This window comes from Stegodyphus dumicola, chromosome 10 (genome assembly GCF_044657685.1).
Source record: "Stegodyphus dumicola isolate Sdum_Otavi_A_Nest chromosome 10, ASM4465768v1".
Classification (NCBI taxonomy): domain Eukaryota; kingdom Metazoa; phylum Arthropoda; class Arachnida; order Araneae; family Eresidae; genus Stegodyphus; species Stegodyphus dumicola.
In genome coordinates this window covers 59,325,759-59,343,383 of record NC_140777.1, presented here as the reverse complement: position 1 = coordinate 59,343,383, position 17,625 = coordinate 59,325,759, and the positions used below count along the sequence as shown (strand labels likewise).

The 17,625-nt window shown below is 31.4% G+C and overlaps 1 protein-coding gene across 1 annotated transcript in view; it reads left to right on the top strand.

Moving 5' to 3' along the window:
• The window catches only part of Elp2 (elongator complex protein 2), an 81,104-nt gene that overhangs the window by 9,143 nt on the left and 54,336 nt on the right, over positions 1-17,625 (top strand). Inside the window, 4 exon segments of the mRNA XM_035367738.2 lie at positions 3,159-3,309; positions 5,750-5,827; positions 14,370-14,510; positions 16,490-16,639. Coding sequence (XP_035223629.2) covers positions 3,159-3,309; positions 5,750-5,827; positions 14,370-14,510; positions 16,490-16,639 — 520 coding nt within the window.

Sequence of the window (17,625 nt, the reverse complement as noted above, 5' to 3'; positions counted from 1 at the left end):
ATGATGATGAATTTGATTTAAATCATATCAGAGTACATCGAGATGAAATACTATATTTAGTAAGGAATTATAAGCCAAATAAAATAAAAACATCTGCCCTGAAGATAAGGATAGTGCTGACAGATCAAATTCCAATTCATTGTGCACCGTGGTATCCCCCCTCGTCCGCAGAGCAGCGTGAAATTGATAAACAGATTTCGGAATGGTTGGAGAAAAAAAGAATATGCCTTTATCCATTTTTTGCAGCAATTCCATTTTTTGTTTAATGGACTTCGAAACATACTTTCGCTTTGTAGATCCTTTACATATTAGTAAATATATATCGGAAATTCTATTTGACATAATCAAAAGTTCAAGCTTACTTTTATAAAATTGCTCTAACAGTCTGCAAAAAATAATAAGCTGGAATCAATTCAAAGATTAAGGAACAACGCAATCTGCCAGGCATTCATCAGTTGTTGCTCCAGATCTGCGATATTTTGTGGTGCCTGAATTTGGCGGCCTACTATGTCTCAGACATTGATCAATTGGTGAAAGGTCTGGTGATCTTGTTGGCCAAGGAAGAGTATCAACCGCATGGAGACTATCCAGAGATGTGTGGATATGTGGATTGGCATTATCTTGTTTGAAAATGCCCCCAGGATGACGTGCCATGAAGAGTAATGCAACTGGCTGCAGGATGGTATCAACATATCGTTGAGGTGTTAAAGATTTATAGAGGATGACTAAAGATGACCTGCTGTCATAAGAAATATCGCCCCACACCATCACATGATCGGTTATGGCTGTATGCCTTTGTAAGACAAAGGCTGATTTTAACCGCTGGCCCCGTCCTCTGCAGACACGAATATGGTGGTCATCTGCTTCAAGAGTTAAGCGAGAACACTATACGATGCCAGTCTGATGGCTGCCATGATGATCCGCTGTGACATCACTCCAGACGACTCCGCCGATGTTGTGGGGTCAAAGACAAACTTCTTAAAGGCCTCTGTGAGCGTAACCCCGCCTCAGATAAGCGCCGTGTGATGGTGGACTGTATCACAGAAGGTATAGACGTGTGTTGTGCGTTGAATAGTCGACAATGATATTGTTGGGGCAGTTCAGGCCTGGCGAACAGTCATTCTATCTTACCTCACATTTGTGCTCCTTGGCCTTCCAGAGCCTTCATTTCATCGGCAATTTCCTTTTAGCAACCATTGCTACCAATATCTTTGCACAGCAGTGTCTGTACGCTGCAGGTGACGGCCCATTGCTCGGTATGAGCACCCAGCTTCACTCAACCTACAATGCATTCTTGTTCAAAGTCGTACAGTTGTCTGTAATGTCTTTGATATCATTTTAATGGCATCTTTAGTTGCTTCTTTACGGAATTTCTATGGCAGCAACAAAAAAGATAAATTTTATGCCTTTGTTACTGGTTTTATACTTTGCGAATAGCGCACTAGAAATGCACGTTATGATCGCAATTCCTGTGAACTTTGGTCATTTGCATGTTCGGTCAAGATGGTTTTGCATACCAAATTTCATCGCGGTTGTAAAAGTTCTTGGTGCTTCGATTTTTTTTGTAAAAGAGTGTGTATATCTGCATACCGGATTTTGTCACAAACTGTAAGGAAAGGGAGATTTTTCCTTTCTGTGGGTGAACAAAACTGGTGCTGGAAGCAGACATACAGTATACCATATCTTATTATTAAGAAGTTATTAATAATCATCACCAGTATGAACTTTCCTTAAAAATTCATTATTCTTTTTAATGGCATTGAAATATGCACTGCAATTTGTAATTCTCTATTAATTTTGCAGCGTGTTGAAGCTTTTGTTGTTCAGCTGTTCTACCTCTTTCTTTATTATTGAGAATATTCTTTCGACAGGTGCTGATGTACTGCAAATGTATTCCATTATTTGAGAAAGACTGGGCATTGAATTTTTTTTCTTTGAAATGATTGAAAACTTGTATCCATTTTTCTTCACAATGTTTATTTTTCCAAATTTGATAATTAGCTTACCAAAAGAACTTTTGTAATCACTACTACATCAAAAAGTTGATCCATGTTTATTGTATAATTTGGGACAATTTCATTAATTTTTCACCTGAAACTTCAATTTCAGGCAATATTAATTCACTGTATTTTGGCAAAATTAAAGATTCTGCTTCACCAAAACTATTTTCCCACAACTCAAAGTAAGAAAGACATCTACCACTATTTTAGGGAAAGACATCTAGACAACATTAAAAATGCTTAGAACTTCATAGAAAATATGTAGATTGACAACTGTGAGTGTAAGAGAGGGGATATTTTAATTGTCAAATCATCATTTTCCCAAAGTTGCACTATTTTTACTTTTTGTACTTCTTGTATAATTGGCATTTTAAAAATTATATCAAATATTTAGGAGAGAATGATAAACTGGCTGGAATGCAAGGACTGCATCATCAAACTATCAAAATTCTGTCCAAGTGGGATGTCTGGTTAGTCTCCTCAGAGTTATCTGTATGAATCTCTTGTGTGACATGTCTATATTCTTCTGGATTATTTGACAGTTTTTCTCAAAGGAGTATATGACAGCTATTGATTCTTCAGTGATGATTAAATGTGTGGCTGTAGCATGTCATCTATATTCACATGTCCACGATTAAAATCACCACATCATCAGAAAACTGCATTATGTAACATACACCCAGTTCTATGCACATCCATTATTTGATCTAAACATCAATTCCATTAATCCCATCGTCCAACAAAAACTGGATTACTGCATGCTAAGCCTGTTTAGAGAATCCATGGAATGATATTACTTTTTATGAATCCATGGAATGCTATTACTTGTCACTAAGTGACACAGTTCTTGTATCTGCTTTAAACCGAATTTCTTCTTGCATACACATCTACCCAGAAATCCAAAAATTTTAAGCTTGTGGAACTATGCCATCAGAACCACTGACCCACTTTCATTTGAGCACATATATATTAAAGATTTTTATTTATTTTTGTAATGCACAGATTTAGAGTAATAATATAAAATGTTATGTAGGAGGTAATAAATGTTTTTCTGAATGAGAAATGAGTTTTAAAATATTATTACTTTAACAAATTCTTGCTTTTCATATTTTAATTTTATAAATATGAAATTACATAACTGCTTTTTTTCTTATGCAGTTTTCTTTGTCATCATCTTTGACTGGACATAGCAATGTGGTAAGAAATGCTACAGGAATATATCTTTCTGAGTGTGCAAATAGTGATTTATTGATAGCAACAGTTTCGATGGATTCATCTCTTAAATTATGGACTCGACAACATAGTACTGGTAAACATGAGAAAAGATTTGTTTTTTAAATTTTGAATACAAGTGCTAAATAAATATTGCATAGCCTTTTATATATAATGGCTTCCAAAATTTAAACATGTGGACCTCCGCAAAAGTGCTTCTTTCCTTGGGCAGATAGTCTTAAAGTGTTTCACCATATTCAGTTAAACAAGCGTTATTTCTCAAATTTTTACCACATTTAAAAAAAAAAAAAAAAAAAAGTTATTTTTAAACTTTGGATCATTGTAATTATTTCATTTGTCTGGTCTTCTAACCACGAAAGTAACAGTGCATATTATGAAATATTTTATGCATTTAATATTCAAAAAATTTATTCCACCAATTATCAATATTGCTACTTGAAGAACTTTAAAATGTCATGTTGAATTGTGGTTGTATGAATACATTTCAAATTTTCGTGAAATGCATTATAGACATTTCCTTACTTAAATCATGCGTCCATATTTTAGATTTCAGAACTGCGGCAGAAAGAGCATTCAGGTAAATGTAGCATTGTCTTACTAGGGCATTGAGATATAACCTTGACTGTTTTTTTTTTTTTTTTTTTTTTTTTTTTCTCCTGTCATATAGTTTTTCTTGAGCCTCAGTAAATAGCTTTCTGTATTCCAAACATCACTTGCTACGATAATGCAGAAGGAGCTTAGTTTTGTTAGCCATGTATAGGGTCTATGACAGAGTCTGGTCAAAAATCAAGTTCCCAGATTTTGAACAACCTTTGAAAATAATAAGGAGAACAATGTCTGTTACATGTAGGTGTGTGTACATGCCATTATAATTCAAAGTTAGACTCTCCTGTCAACATGGTGGTTGGAGGATGAATATGCTCTCATACAAGCACCTTTTTGGAAAATCAGAAAAAGTAGCTTCTGAAATGCTAAGAAAGATTCATATAGCATGTGTTAATACTGTGAATGAAAACATGCTTTGCAAATATCTAGCTGTTCTTTTCTTTTCAACCTTCCATTTGTCTGGGTCATATTTGAGTTCCTCAAAACGTAACAGAATTTTCTTCTTACAGCTCGGAATTATCATTATTATACTTTCAGATAATCTTTCCATTAGTCTCCAGTACTGGCATTTCATATATTTTTATACTTTCATAGAAATGTTTTTTCACAAATCCTCAGTATTTTTGTAAATTTTCCTTGGATGACCTCTTGTGTTTTCAAGTTATTTTAGTCTTTTATGGAGGTAGTTGTCTTTGATAGGTAATGTTCAATATCTTGTTTATTTATATTTATTTAGAATGTGTCAGCAAATTGCTAGATTTAATACATCTAATAAAATACTTTATTTTCAGAAAACAGAAAATATTTTCATTTGCTTACAACAGGTAATGTTTGGATTTAAGAATTTAAAATATGTATGGTGTATGTCCTCTACAACTTCTTATGCCAAACTGTACTATCTCGATGACATTTATAATCTCTTTTTCACTTATCTATCTATAAAGTGGCTAATGATATGTTCAATTTCCTCTTTAAGTTCAAATTCTTTGGGGCTTGCAGTAACAGTGTCACACAAAATAGCAGTGCTTTCAACAAACCAACTGGATTGAGGGTGTTGTGATTCTGTGTCCTCATATTTCTTTATTAATCTGTGAACTGTTGTTTCATTAGGGCAGTTTCACATTCAAAGATTACATGAAGCTTCCTAACGGTGTGTACATAACACTCACCATCCTTGCTATGAGTTTTCACAATCAAAATTCGTTGTTCCTTTGTGTGACATTCCATGTCAACTAAGCTGCAATACAGCTGGAAAATGAACTGACAGTGATAAAATGCTAGTGTTACCAAATCATATCAAACTTGATATTCTTAGATGAGAACATTTACCTGTTATAAGTATGTAAAAATATTTTGTTTTCTAAGAATAAAGTATTCTTTCAGCATATTAAATATGACACTTTTGTCAGAACATCCTGTTGAAATACTGGTAATTTTTAAGATTGAATTTTTTTTTATTATAGCAAAGCATGCAAAGTCTACCTGCTTTAAGGGAGTAAAACCTTCATTGAAACTTTCTTAGGGTAATTGAAAAAAGAAAGCAGCATTTACCCTTCCCCAAATAAGAGTTGAAAACTGTGAAAACACTTATGCATCCAGTTCATTCACCAGGTTTTGGACCCAGATAGAGCTACTAGTGCTAACTGGCATTGTCCACTTGGCAACTAGTATTCTTATGCTTTTAGAGGTGATCGTCTGTTGAAAGTGGCTGCATAAGAGATTTCACTGTATTTTTTAAATTGATAATTTTTTAAATTTTAATTAAGTAATGAATGAATATTGATACATGTAAATTGCAATATTTGATATTTTGATACTAAAAATTTAATTAAAAAATATTTACTCATTTTATTAGTATTAATTTTCACTTGCATTAATTTTAACCTTTTTTTCTTTCCTCTTCCACCTAGTCACATGTACGCAGACCATTTCATTCAATAATGGTTTTGGTCTTGATGTGAAATTTGCTGTATTAAAAAATGCCAGTGGTAAGTATTGGTACTAATTTGTCATATTATATTTGTCATATATATGTCTGCTGAACAGTGTGCAGTCAGCTTTTGATTAACTGGTTCACATATTAACCAGACGATGGCTAAAATATGTTAAATTTGTTTATTATCAAATGATGGAAAAATTACTTTGAGTGAAAATCAAAACTTTCTATGGAAAATATAAGAGGAGAAAGAAAAATTCATGGGATAGCAGATGATGTCATAGTATTTAGATAATGATTTTATCCATGACAGCAGATAATTTAATTATATATAATCTGGAATGTATAAACATTATCAAGTCATGCACAAAAGAAGATCATTGATATTAGAAAAAGAAAATTTTTCTATAAAAATAAAAAGGGTTAACTGGCTTTTTTTTTTTTTTTCTGGTAGTTTGAAATTGTTGGGTAGAGGCGAGTGAAAGTTTTTTTCTTATGCGCATGCATATTAATTATTATGGCGCAACTGTCTCTTCTACCGACACATCCGTCTTTCGAGCTTCGAGCGTAGGCAGATGGTGAGATGATATGTGTTGTGTGATGGTCAGTATGATTTCCTGTGTGATCCTTTTATTCATTATTCGTGTAAATAAAGTGTGTTGTCCCTACGATGGCTTTTTTACTCTAAATATTGGCCTCTGAACAACAAATGGTAGCAGCTGCGCGGTTTTGTCAAGAAGAATTGGATATAAAATATTAAGTCGAAACCGAAACTGTCTTAGTGGAAGCCAAAAATGGAGAAGTGGAACGTTCCCGAATTAACTGGAGAGAACTATTTTATTTGGGCATTGAAAATTAAAGCTGCCTTATCACTGAAAAGACTTGACTCGGTAATTTCGACAGTAAAACCAGAAAATTTAGACGAGAAAGATGAAAGATTGTGGAATGAAAAAAGGCTGACGCCGTAGCATATATAAAACTTTCACTATCGGATCAACAGGCGCTGCATTTCTCCACAGAAGAGAATGCAAAAATTCTTTGGGAAAAAATAAAGTCAACATTTATGGGACAAGCCGAAGATCGAAAAATAGATGCTGGTAATGAGCTAAAAAATTTAGAAATGATGTTGCATGAGTCGGCTAATGATTATATCGCAAGAGCGAGAGGAATAGCAACTAAGTGCCACTCGCTAGGCCTAGATGTATCTTCTCGGGAACTGGTGTTTTACACAGTCCATGGACTTCATAGAAAATTCTCTCGAATTAGGGAAGTTGTAAAAACTCAGCGTGAAAAACAATTGATGAAGTACTCGAAATACTCCATGAGGAAGAGTCCGTTCACAATTCAATGAACGGGAAACGACCTGATGGAACCAACACAGAGGCGTTCATATCAAGAAATAATAAAAACTATAAGCCAAGAATTTGTTACATTTGCCGACGGCCTGGTCACATCGCGAAGGACTGCTATTACAGAAGCAAGAATCCAAAAAGTGAGTTATCCAGAGGTAACAAGGAAAGAAAGAAGTCACAACCTACAAGTGTGAACGTTTCATCTCGTTCTGATGAAAGAGAAAATGATTTTGCTCTTCAACTTATGCGTGGAAAAAATGATGAATGTGATAAAATTTGGTTGCTGGATAGTGGTGTAACTGGACACATGGTAAAAGACTTCTTTTGGTTTCAGAATATTACACCAGAGGTGAGGGAGATTTACCAGGCAGGTAAACATTCAAAAATATATTCAGAAGGTATTGGTACTGTTAAAGCAAAAACTATAAATACAAAGAATTCTAGTTTTATTAATTTAACTGTTAGTAATGTTAGTTATATTCCTGATTTAAGAAATAACTTATTGTCACTCACTGCCTTAATGGATAAAGGATGTAAAATTGAATAAGGGAATAATTCTGTATTAGTTTTTAGTAGGTGTAATGAATTACTTTTTAAAGCATTTAAGAATAACGGTAGGCTTGAAGTTAATTTAAACCATATTATAATTCTGAATCTTGCATTGCTAATGATTGAACTGGTAATAATTTTGAACTTTGGCATAGTAGATTGTGCCATTTAAATCCAAAATATATGCTTAAAATGAAAGAATACATTGATATTAATGATGTAAGTTATTTTAAGCGTGAAACTTGTGACATAAGTAAAATAACTAGAAAAAGTCATCCAGATACTGACATTAATCAGAGTTCAGAAATTTTAGAATTAATTCATTCGGATCTATGTGGCCCTATTCAAATTGAATCAATTGGTGGGTGTAAATATTTTATTATCTTTGTGGATGATTTTTCTGGAATGTATTTTACTTATTTTCTTAAAAGTAAAAGTGAAGTGTTTGACACATTTTATAAATTTAAAGCTAAGTATGAAAATTTAACTGGTGAAAGGATTAAACGTTTGAGAACAGACAGTGGTTTAGAATTTGTAAATCAACAATTAGATAATTATCTTGCTAATTCAGGTATTTTTCATGAAAAAACAATTCCATATAACAGTGAGAGTAATGGGAAAGCTGAACGGGCAAACAGAGTTCTTTTAGAAAGAGCTAGGACATTACTACATGAAAGTGAGCTTCCGGTAAAATTCTGGGCAGAAGCAATTAATTTTAGTACTCAAGTATCAAATTTAACACCCCGGAAAGGAAAAGAAAAAATTCCTTTAGAAATTTGGACTGGTAAAAAACCCAAATTAAACTATCTAAAAAAGTTTGGATGTGTGGCATACTTTCACATTCCGAAAGTAATGCGAAACAAATTTGACATACCAGGGAAAAGAGGGATAATGTTAAGATATGCTAGAGAAAGAAAAGGATATCGTATCTATGATATAGCAAGTAATAAAATAATTGAAGAACGATCAGTTAAATTTAACAAATCTTTAAAGGGTAGTAATTATATAGGGGAAAATAAAGCCTTAGAAACTTGGGATATTGAAGAATTAAAAGTAAAGGGAAACGAAGTAGATCAAAAACCACACCTCGAATTGGTTGTTACGGAAAACACTCAAGCAAGGGAATATGGTGACTCATCGAATTTCGAAATCGCTGACATGAGCTGTTGTAGCGGGGCTGATGACAGGGGGAATAAAGTCCAAACATCTGATAGCTATGAAAAAAGTAATAAATATGGAAATGAAATACCATTAGGAAGATCGGAGAGGCTCAAATCAAAACAACTAGCGTCAAGTATAATCAGTAATGTTCCGAATGATTTTTCAGAAGCAAAACAAAGTTCTAATTGGTATGACTGGAAATCCGCAATGGAAAATGAATTAGATTCATTACATAAACACGAAGTGTGGGAAATAGTAGAGAGGCTTGAAAAAACAAAATTAGTAAAAAGTAAGTGGGTGTATACTTTGAAGGAAGGAGACTCTGGGGAAGTAAAATATAAAGCACGATTAGTAGCCACTGGGTTTAATCAAATAAAAAATAAGGATTATACCGAATCATATTCACCATTAGTTAACATTGAATGTTTTAGATTATTGCTTGCACTTTCAGCTAAATTAAACTTGACTGTTAAATTTTATGATGTAAAAACAGCATACTTGTACAGTGACTTAAACGAGGATGTGTATATGACTCCTCCACCTGGTTATGAAAAACTGATTGGAGAAGTATGTAAATTGAAGAAAAGTATTTATGGGTTGTCTCAATCGGGTAGAAATTGGTATATGAAAATAAAAACTGAATTAGAAAAACTTGGACTGGTACAGTTAGCATCTGATAATTGTATATTCATTTATAATGATACCAAAAACATTTTTATATTGTGTTTGTATGTTGATGATTTAGCTGTATTCTGTAACAATAAAGAAATGCTTGAAAATATTGTTTCTAAAATAAAAAATATATTTGAGTTACATGAAAATACTAATTCAAAATTTTTAGGAATGCAAATAGAAAAACTTGAAAATGGTATATGTTTGTCTCAAACAGAATATATTGAATCTTTATTGACTAAACACAATCTGGAAAATTGTAAAGCAGTAAAAATGCCAATCGTTAAAGGGGCAGATAAAGGTTTTTCATGTACAAATGAAAAAAATTGATGCAATTTTGTATCAGGAATTAATTGGGGAACTTTTATATTTAGCGAATAGAACCTGTCCTGATATATCATTTCTTATTTGTCACAATTTAATCATGTACCCCCCCCAAAAAAAAACATTATCTTTTGCCTAAAAGGGTATTAAGGTATTTAAAAGGTACAAAAAATAAAAAAAACTTTTCCATAGCAATGATTTTGGAGTTTCAAATGCATATGCTGATGCTAGCTGGGGAAATGCAGAAAATGGTAAGTCATTTTCTGGTGGTACTATTTTACTAGGTGATTCATTGATTTCTTGGAAATGTCGTAAGCAGAGAAGTGTTAGTCTGTCTACTTGTGAAGCAGAATTATTTTCTATTTCTGAAATTTGTAAGGATATTATTTGGACTGTACATTTATTATCAGAATTAAAATGTAAACAATTTTTGAATGGTGCAGTGGTCTTGAATACAGACAGTCAAGCTGCCATCCAGTGGATCAACTGTGCAAGATCTTCTACGAAATCCAGACACGTGAACTTACGTTTCCATTTTATGAAGGATTTAACAAAGGACAATGTCATTAAGTTGAAATATTCACAAACTGATAATATGATTGCAGATTTTCGTACTAAGAGTGTCAGTGAAGAAAAATTAATAAAATTTAAATTAATTAAAAATTAATAAAATAATTTCCTTAATTTCTTAATGTAATGTGTTATATATTGTTTATATTTCATTTTTGTATTGAAAAAATGTTGCTCGCAGGAGGGGTGTGTTGGGTAGAGGCAAGCGAACCTTTTTTTCTTATGTGCATGCGTATTAATTATTATGGCGCAACTGTCTCTTCTACCGACACATCCGTCTTTCGAGCTTCGAGTGTAGGCAGATGGTGAGATGATATGTGCTGTGTGATGATCAGTGTGATTTCCTGTGTGATCCTTTTATTCATTATTCGTGTAAATAAAGTGTGTTGTCGTACGGTGGCTTTTTTACTCTAAATATTGGCCTCTGAACAACAGAAATCAATGAATTTTCAAGTTTTCACTTGCAAATATTGTTTTGTTATGCCATTTAGAAGGTGGTTTCTTCATATCTGCTGATATTCTTTCACTATTTATAGTATCTTCTTTTCGTTTTGAGTATCTGTTTAATTTACATAACCAAACAAGCACATTCTTCATATTCAGTTGCTTGAAAATAAGATCAATCATTAATAGTATTTTTATTTATTTATATATTTTGTTATTTATAATACTAGCTGCTTCTGTGGCCAGCTGCCTAAAATGATTATTTTAAAAAAGAACAAAAATATGTAATGATTTAAAATCATTACATATTTTTCTAACTAATGTAATTTCATGAGTCTATTTAGTAATTAATAATAACTGAAATGAATCTGCATTTATCACTTTTAAATTACTTAGTTTGTTAATTAATAACAGAATAAATTTGAAAGAAAATTAAGTATTATCTCATATTTTGTTGAACAGCACTACTGCATGGATAATAAAAATATTTAAATTTAGGCAGTGACAGCACATTTCTTTCAGATCACAGAGTTTATTGATTGAATTTGAAAGACAAAAATTTTGTGTTTTGCCAAGTGGCAACAGACTATTATATCACTGACTTGTTTAATTAAATTGAAAGATTTTTGATTTATCTAGTGGCTACACAAAGCTTTTATATCACTAGGTCTAAGCAAAAGTTCCATAAATTCACACAAAATATGAAACAAATAAAAGAATAAATTTGAAATTTAAAATTTGAGTCTCTAAGTGAACATGTTTGAATGAAACATTATGTATGTTCATAATTTGGTGCCTCTATGTACTGGCACTTTTCCATAATGCAGTTAAATTGGAAAGGCAAATACAGTGCAAAGTAAGAAATCCAGACGTCCTTTACGGAATGATCTGAAATCCGGACCTCAAAACCACTGCCAACATTTTCTGATAGGCTTTACACATGCGCATTTGATTCCCCCCTCTGTGCATATTAAAACATCTGGAGAGTCCCAATTCTTAATTTCACTTCGACACTAAATAAAATACTTTGTTATTGAAGAAACAATCATTTTAGCCTAAATTTGTACGATCAGTAATTTGGCTCCGCTGCGCATATCTGCTTGGCATACATCTCAAATCGAAACATTACACACAGATACGTCGTTGATCTGATGCCAACCTGGCAAATCATTATTTATTATACTTTCCTTTCATCACCGCATGTGATGACATGACAAATTGAGCATTGTCTCATGTAGCAATGCCTTAACAATTTTTTTATGCTAGTAATTGAATAATAAAGGAGTGTGGTAACCTTTTATGTTGACATTACACTTGGCGATGATTACAGAATTAAGGGGTGTTGGAACCCCAAAATCTTCAAAAAATTGGGATTTTGGATTTTTGCATTTTCAAATTCTCTACACTTTTATCTTTCTAAAAACATCATTCTTTAATCTCTATGAAAATTAGAACTGTAAAAAAATCTAGTTTTAATATGTGATCGACTGCTTTGATCAATGAGGATTTTTACATAAAAACGCGTTTTTCTCCAAACATTATTTTTTTATACTCGATGTACCTTTTCTCAGGAACTACTGCTTACAGGTATCTAAAATTTTTATGGCTTATTTATTAAGTTTCCTAATATTTACTGAAATGAGCTTTTTGTGATAAACTTAGAATAAAAAATTTTTTAAAGTTTTTTGTGTGAGAAAAGTGCTAAATTTTACTATGCCTAACAAAATATTCTGTAAATTACTCTAAAATTCAAAATGTTTCAAAATCTCATTTCAGTATAATCAGATAGGTATACTTTAATTACGCAAAAAATTTCAAGCGTGTATCTACAGCAGATTTTGAGGAAAAGTACATCGAAAATGGCCAATTTAACATTGTCGGTATAGGGGTTTCTGATACCCCTTAAGTTAAATGGGCTAAAAATGTTGACGAGGAAAAATTTACAAAAAATTTCTTTGCGTATGCTAAAAATAGATTTTGCTAATGATATTCATAGATTCAAAGATTACATTTAGTGCTATTTGAACCAAGAGTAACTGATTTGATATTCACATTAACCCAGAACCAGTGCCAGGGCTTGTGTGGCTGCACTGGGTCGATAATTTAGGATCCACAGAGACTGCATCAGGCGGTAAGATATCCAGCTCTGGCCCTCAATAAGCCTTTAGTATATGTGAGAATTTATTTATTCAGAACTCTGATAAGTCTTAAGCATGGGCAAGAAATAGACATAAGTATAATAAATAACTAAACTAATACAATTCAGGCTTAATTGTCTCGGTGCGTGATAGAAGCAAGATAAAATTTAACAGAACAACTTGTCGTTAGTCACCAAGCTCATGATACATAGCCAAATATGTATAGTGAAGGATAGCTAAATTTGATGATGATAGCCGCTAATTTTTAAGGTTTTTGGATATCGCAAAACAACGGTCAAATTTTCCAATTAACGGATTTTTGTAAAGAAATGTGGAGAAACAGTAATAAATGAAGGTAAAAGAAGTTTTTATATCATGAATGGCGAAATCTGTAGTAGGGTTTTAGATCCAGAAAATACCACTACCGGTAGTGAAGAAAATGACAGAAAAGTTACTGAAAACCAGAAAATTTCGATTGACAAGTTATTCGGAATTCTCAAAACAGCAGTTACAGGACTTCAATAATGTAACTCAACAAGAGATGTCTATCTGGAGAATTAAAGAGAAAGTATTAGCACAAAAAGCGAAGCAACTTAAAACAACTTACATTGAAAGAAATGTTTAATAAGGTAAACAAATAAATATTAAGCTTTTTTTATAAATTTTGATACTGTTTAGATCATAAATGCTTCATTATTTCATAAATCACGATTTCATATTTTTAATTTTATAATTTCTACATGCCATCTTACTAGATTTAAACTGATCCGGAAAAATTCCAAATCCGGAATAGCCGAAGTCCCGATGAGTCTGGATTTCGGACTTTGAACTGTATACTGCATTTTATAAAATGGCAGCACACTTCTTTTTATATTGCCAAGTTTTCTGATTAAATTCAAAACATAAATATCTTATGCTCTGCAGAATGACAACACAAAGTTTTTGAATTGCTGAGTTTTTAATGAGGAGTTCCTTAAATTCACGGAGAATATAAAAATGAATCAAAATCAAATTTGAAATTCAAAATTTGGACTTTGAGGTGCACATCTTCAAGTGGAGGATAATGTGTGTTCAAAACATGTGGCTCTAGGTGCTGCTATTTTTCCAGAATGCAAGGAATATATAAATATACATGCAGATATATTCTTCATTATAGAATATATATTCTTAGTAGAGATTCTTAGCAGATATATTCTTAGTAGAGAAGGTTTATTCCTTTTCTCTGTGTCATTTTAACTGCCTTTGTAGCAACTGTGAATTTTTCAGTTAACATTAGATCTTTTTTCCCAGTTATCTGGGAATAGACTGTAGCTTTAATTACAAACACAATGCATGTATTAAATTTTTGAAAAATGTATTATGAAAATTATCATTAATATTTCAGACTTGATTATGTTAGTGGGTGCTGATGATGCCAAAATTCACATCTTTGTCCAGAATAATCTTGGGCAGTTCACAGCAGCTGCTAAATTAGATGGTCATGCGGACTGGATCCAGAGTTTAGATATTGCAAAAGACCCTAATGGTATGATATCTGATTTCATTAGATATTTTATTATACTTATGCTATTCAGTGGAAAAAACTTTAAGTGAACAAAATATTTAATGCATTGTTTTATGTGTGTGTGTGTTCAACATTTTTTTTTAACATTGAAAAGATTTTTATATTTATTTTTAATGCCAAACAAAAATAAAGCAGAATTTCAATAATCAACATGGCTTGAGACGGAGGCTCGTGTAATGCAGATCTGTTTAACCCTTAGCTGTTTTCTACATTTTTTTTTTCATTCTGCCCTTTTTAAATTTTGCATTATATTTGGATTTTATGCACATAAATAATTAATCAGTAAGACTTCAAACTTTAGGCATTATTTGATCAGTATTTATTGAGTACAATACCATGTAACCTTAGTTCATAAATTTAATTCATTCCTGAAGGCCATTTGTAAACTGAAACAGTTTTCTCCATAACAATTTAAATTACATGTTTAAATTAGTTAATTCGTTCCTGGGTTAGAGAAGATTGCTGGTTTAAACTTTACAATCATACTTTGGACCCTTTGTTCATAAACTAAAACCAATGAAAATTATTAAATATTAAAAAAGATAAATAGAATATTAAATGCATGAAATCAATTAAAAACCTAATTTAATTTTATTGTATTTGTATGAATTAAGAGTGGATGACATGAATGGAAAATAATGAGGAAGATGCCATTCTTTAGATGCAAAGTTTTCTTCCCTCATCAAGAATTAATCAAATTTATATTAAACCAAAATGAACTTATTGTGTTGTGATGTCATGTGTGTCTATTACCAGCACTAAATCATTCTGTTTGGATAATGTGTATATGTTAATAGTGTTACAAGCTCTATGATAATATTTAAAATCTCTCATTTACTAAATTATTCTGGTAATCATTATTTCTAACACTGACTGCCACAGCAAAATTGGATAAAAAATATTTTGTCGGGCCATTTTTTAATTCTAGTATTTTTTTGTTTCATTTAGCCTAAAAATAAGTTTAGTACCTAATCTGAATATACTTCTATGAATATTTAACAAATAAATAAATAATAATAAATAGAATACAAATTAGTTCATTGTAAATTAATACAGGAGTTAATACAGGTTATCAAGATACAGGAGTTAATACAGGTTATCAAGATAATTTTTATTATCTTGATAATAAAAATTAGTAAAATTAGACAAATCGTACTACATGTAACCTAAAAAGAATTACTTAGTGAATGTATTTTAGTAATGTAAACATTTTGAAACATTATGAAAAAAAGTTCCAGAAGCCAGAATATGCGGAGTAATTTTTAAGAATGCGGAGCAATTTTTTAAAGCCTTAGAAATGGTTTTAATTGTGTAAATCTGTGTGTTTGTGAATCACCGATGAATTCAATAATACAAAACATAAAAATCGCATTTGATGCAAAAATCTCTGAAAAAAAGTAAGGCTGCTGGGAATCATCAATGGTACACATGGCAGTCAAAGTGCTAAATTTAAAAAATATTTCAGTTACTTGAGCTTTCTGGTTAGTTGAATGTGGGATAGTTGGGCTTTTACTGTATTTTTATTGGTATATACTACTGTATATTAAAATTACACATGTACATTGTTATAAAATATATACACTATTTGTTGGTATATACTACTGTATATTAAAATTACACATGTACATTGTTATAAAATATATACACTATTTGTTGGTATATACTACTGTATATTTAATTAGATACATTAATATAATTTGAAAAATATGTTTTCAAGATTTTGGTTATGATGTGATTGATTTGTAATGCAGATATTGTAATGCAGATTAAAGATTATTTTAGATGCAAATAAAATCAGTTTTATCAATTATCTTAAATTACAAATTCTACTTCTATAAAAATATTTTATGTATATAATAATTATTATTTTTAGTTTGTTGAAAAACTTTTGTGTTTAGTTTTTGAAAATTTCATTTTCGTTTCATGCATTATTTTAAAAGATACCAATGCTGCGATGCTGACTTCTGCCTCTCAAGATTACCATGTGCGTATCTGGAAAATTTCTACTATATTATCAGAAATTCCAGAACAAGATTTGGAAGCTTCAAGGCTCCTAAAAACTGATGAAATTCTATTTGCTGGTGATACAGGTATGTTCATTAATTTCAAATATCAGTTGTTGTTTTGCAAGAGGGTTATTAAAAGTATTTTGCTTATACATTTAGTTATTATAAATATCATCCTTACAATCATATTCTCCCCACTTTTTTTTTCTCTTTTTCCTTTTTGCTAATTTCCTTTTTAGAAAATTAAAAGTGGGAAAATATGTGGGATATTCTATTTCCAAGGAGAGGATTTAAATAAAGAAAGTAGTAGATTAAAATCTTGGTAATCATGTAGTATGTGATCTACCACTTTTAGTTATTTATTTCTTAGATGGTGCCTGTATACCACTATTTAAAATTCAAGCGTGCAATAAAACGGAGAGAAAAAGAAATGATTCAATGCAGTTTGGCAGTTTTTTACAGATGAAAATGTAGAAGTTAGTTATCAGTGCAAGTTGGTGATTTTCATGACTCTTTTTTTAAAATTGATTGCTGATTTATTGATATTTATCATAAAACACATTATAGCTATTTTAAATACAGATATTAAATAAGGATTACATGATGCATTAAAAATGAAATGCGTTTTTTGTGAAAACCTTCTCTAATTTTTTTTGCAACTATTTTCGCTATATACGCACTGATCTGTTTTTGCTTAAAAAATATCAGACGATTTCAAAAACTCAGCACTACACACCAGCTCTCTACCAAACTCACTTCATCAGTATTCCCTGTAATGATTTTGTGGCAAAATACTGTATTCTTCTAGTTCTTTCATTGCTTGAAAATTCCACAAGCACATTTTAAAATTGAGTTTAAGGCAAAAAATATCATGATATGTGTATAAAAACCTCTGTAACTTGGAATATAGCATAAAGAATGCACATGAAAATGGTGATATTGCAAACTAAAGTTGCTTGACTGAAATGGTGATGTTGTTTTATGAAGTATCATTATGAGTATGGTTGCTAGAGTTTGACACATTCTAAAATTTGTCAACTTCTCCTAAGGTTCTTGTGTTAATATATAAG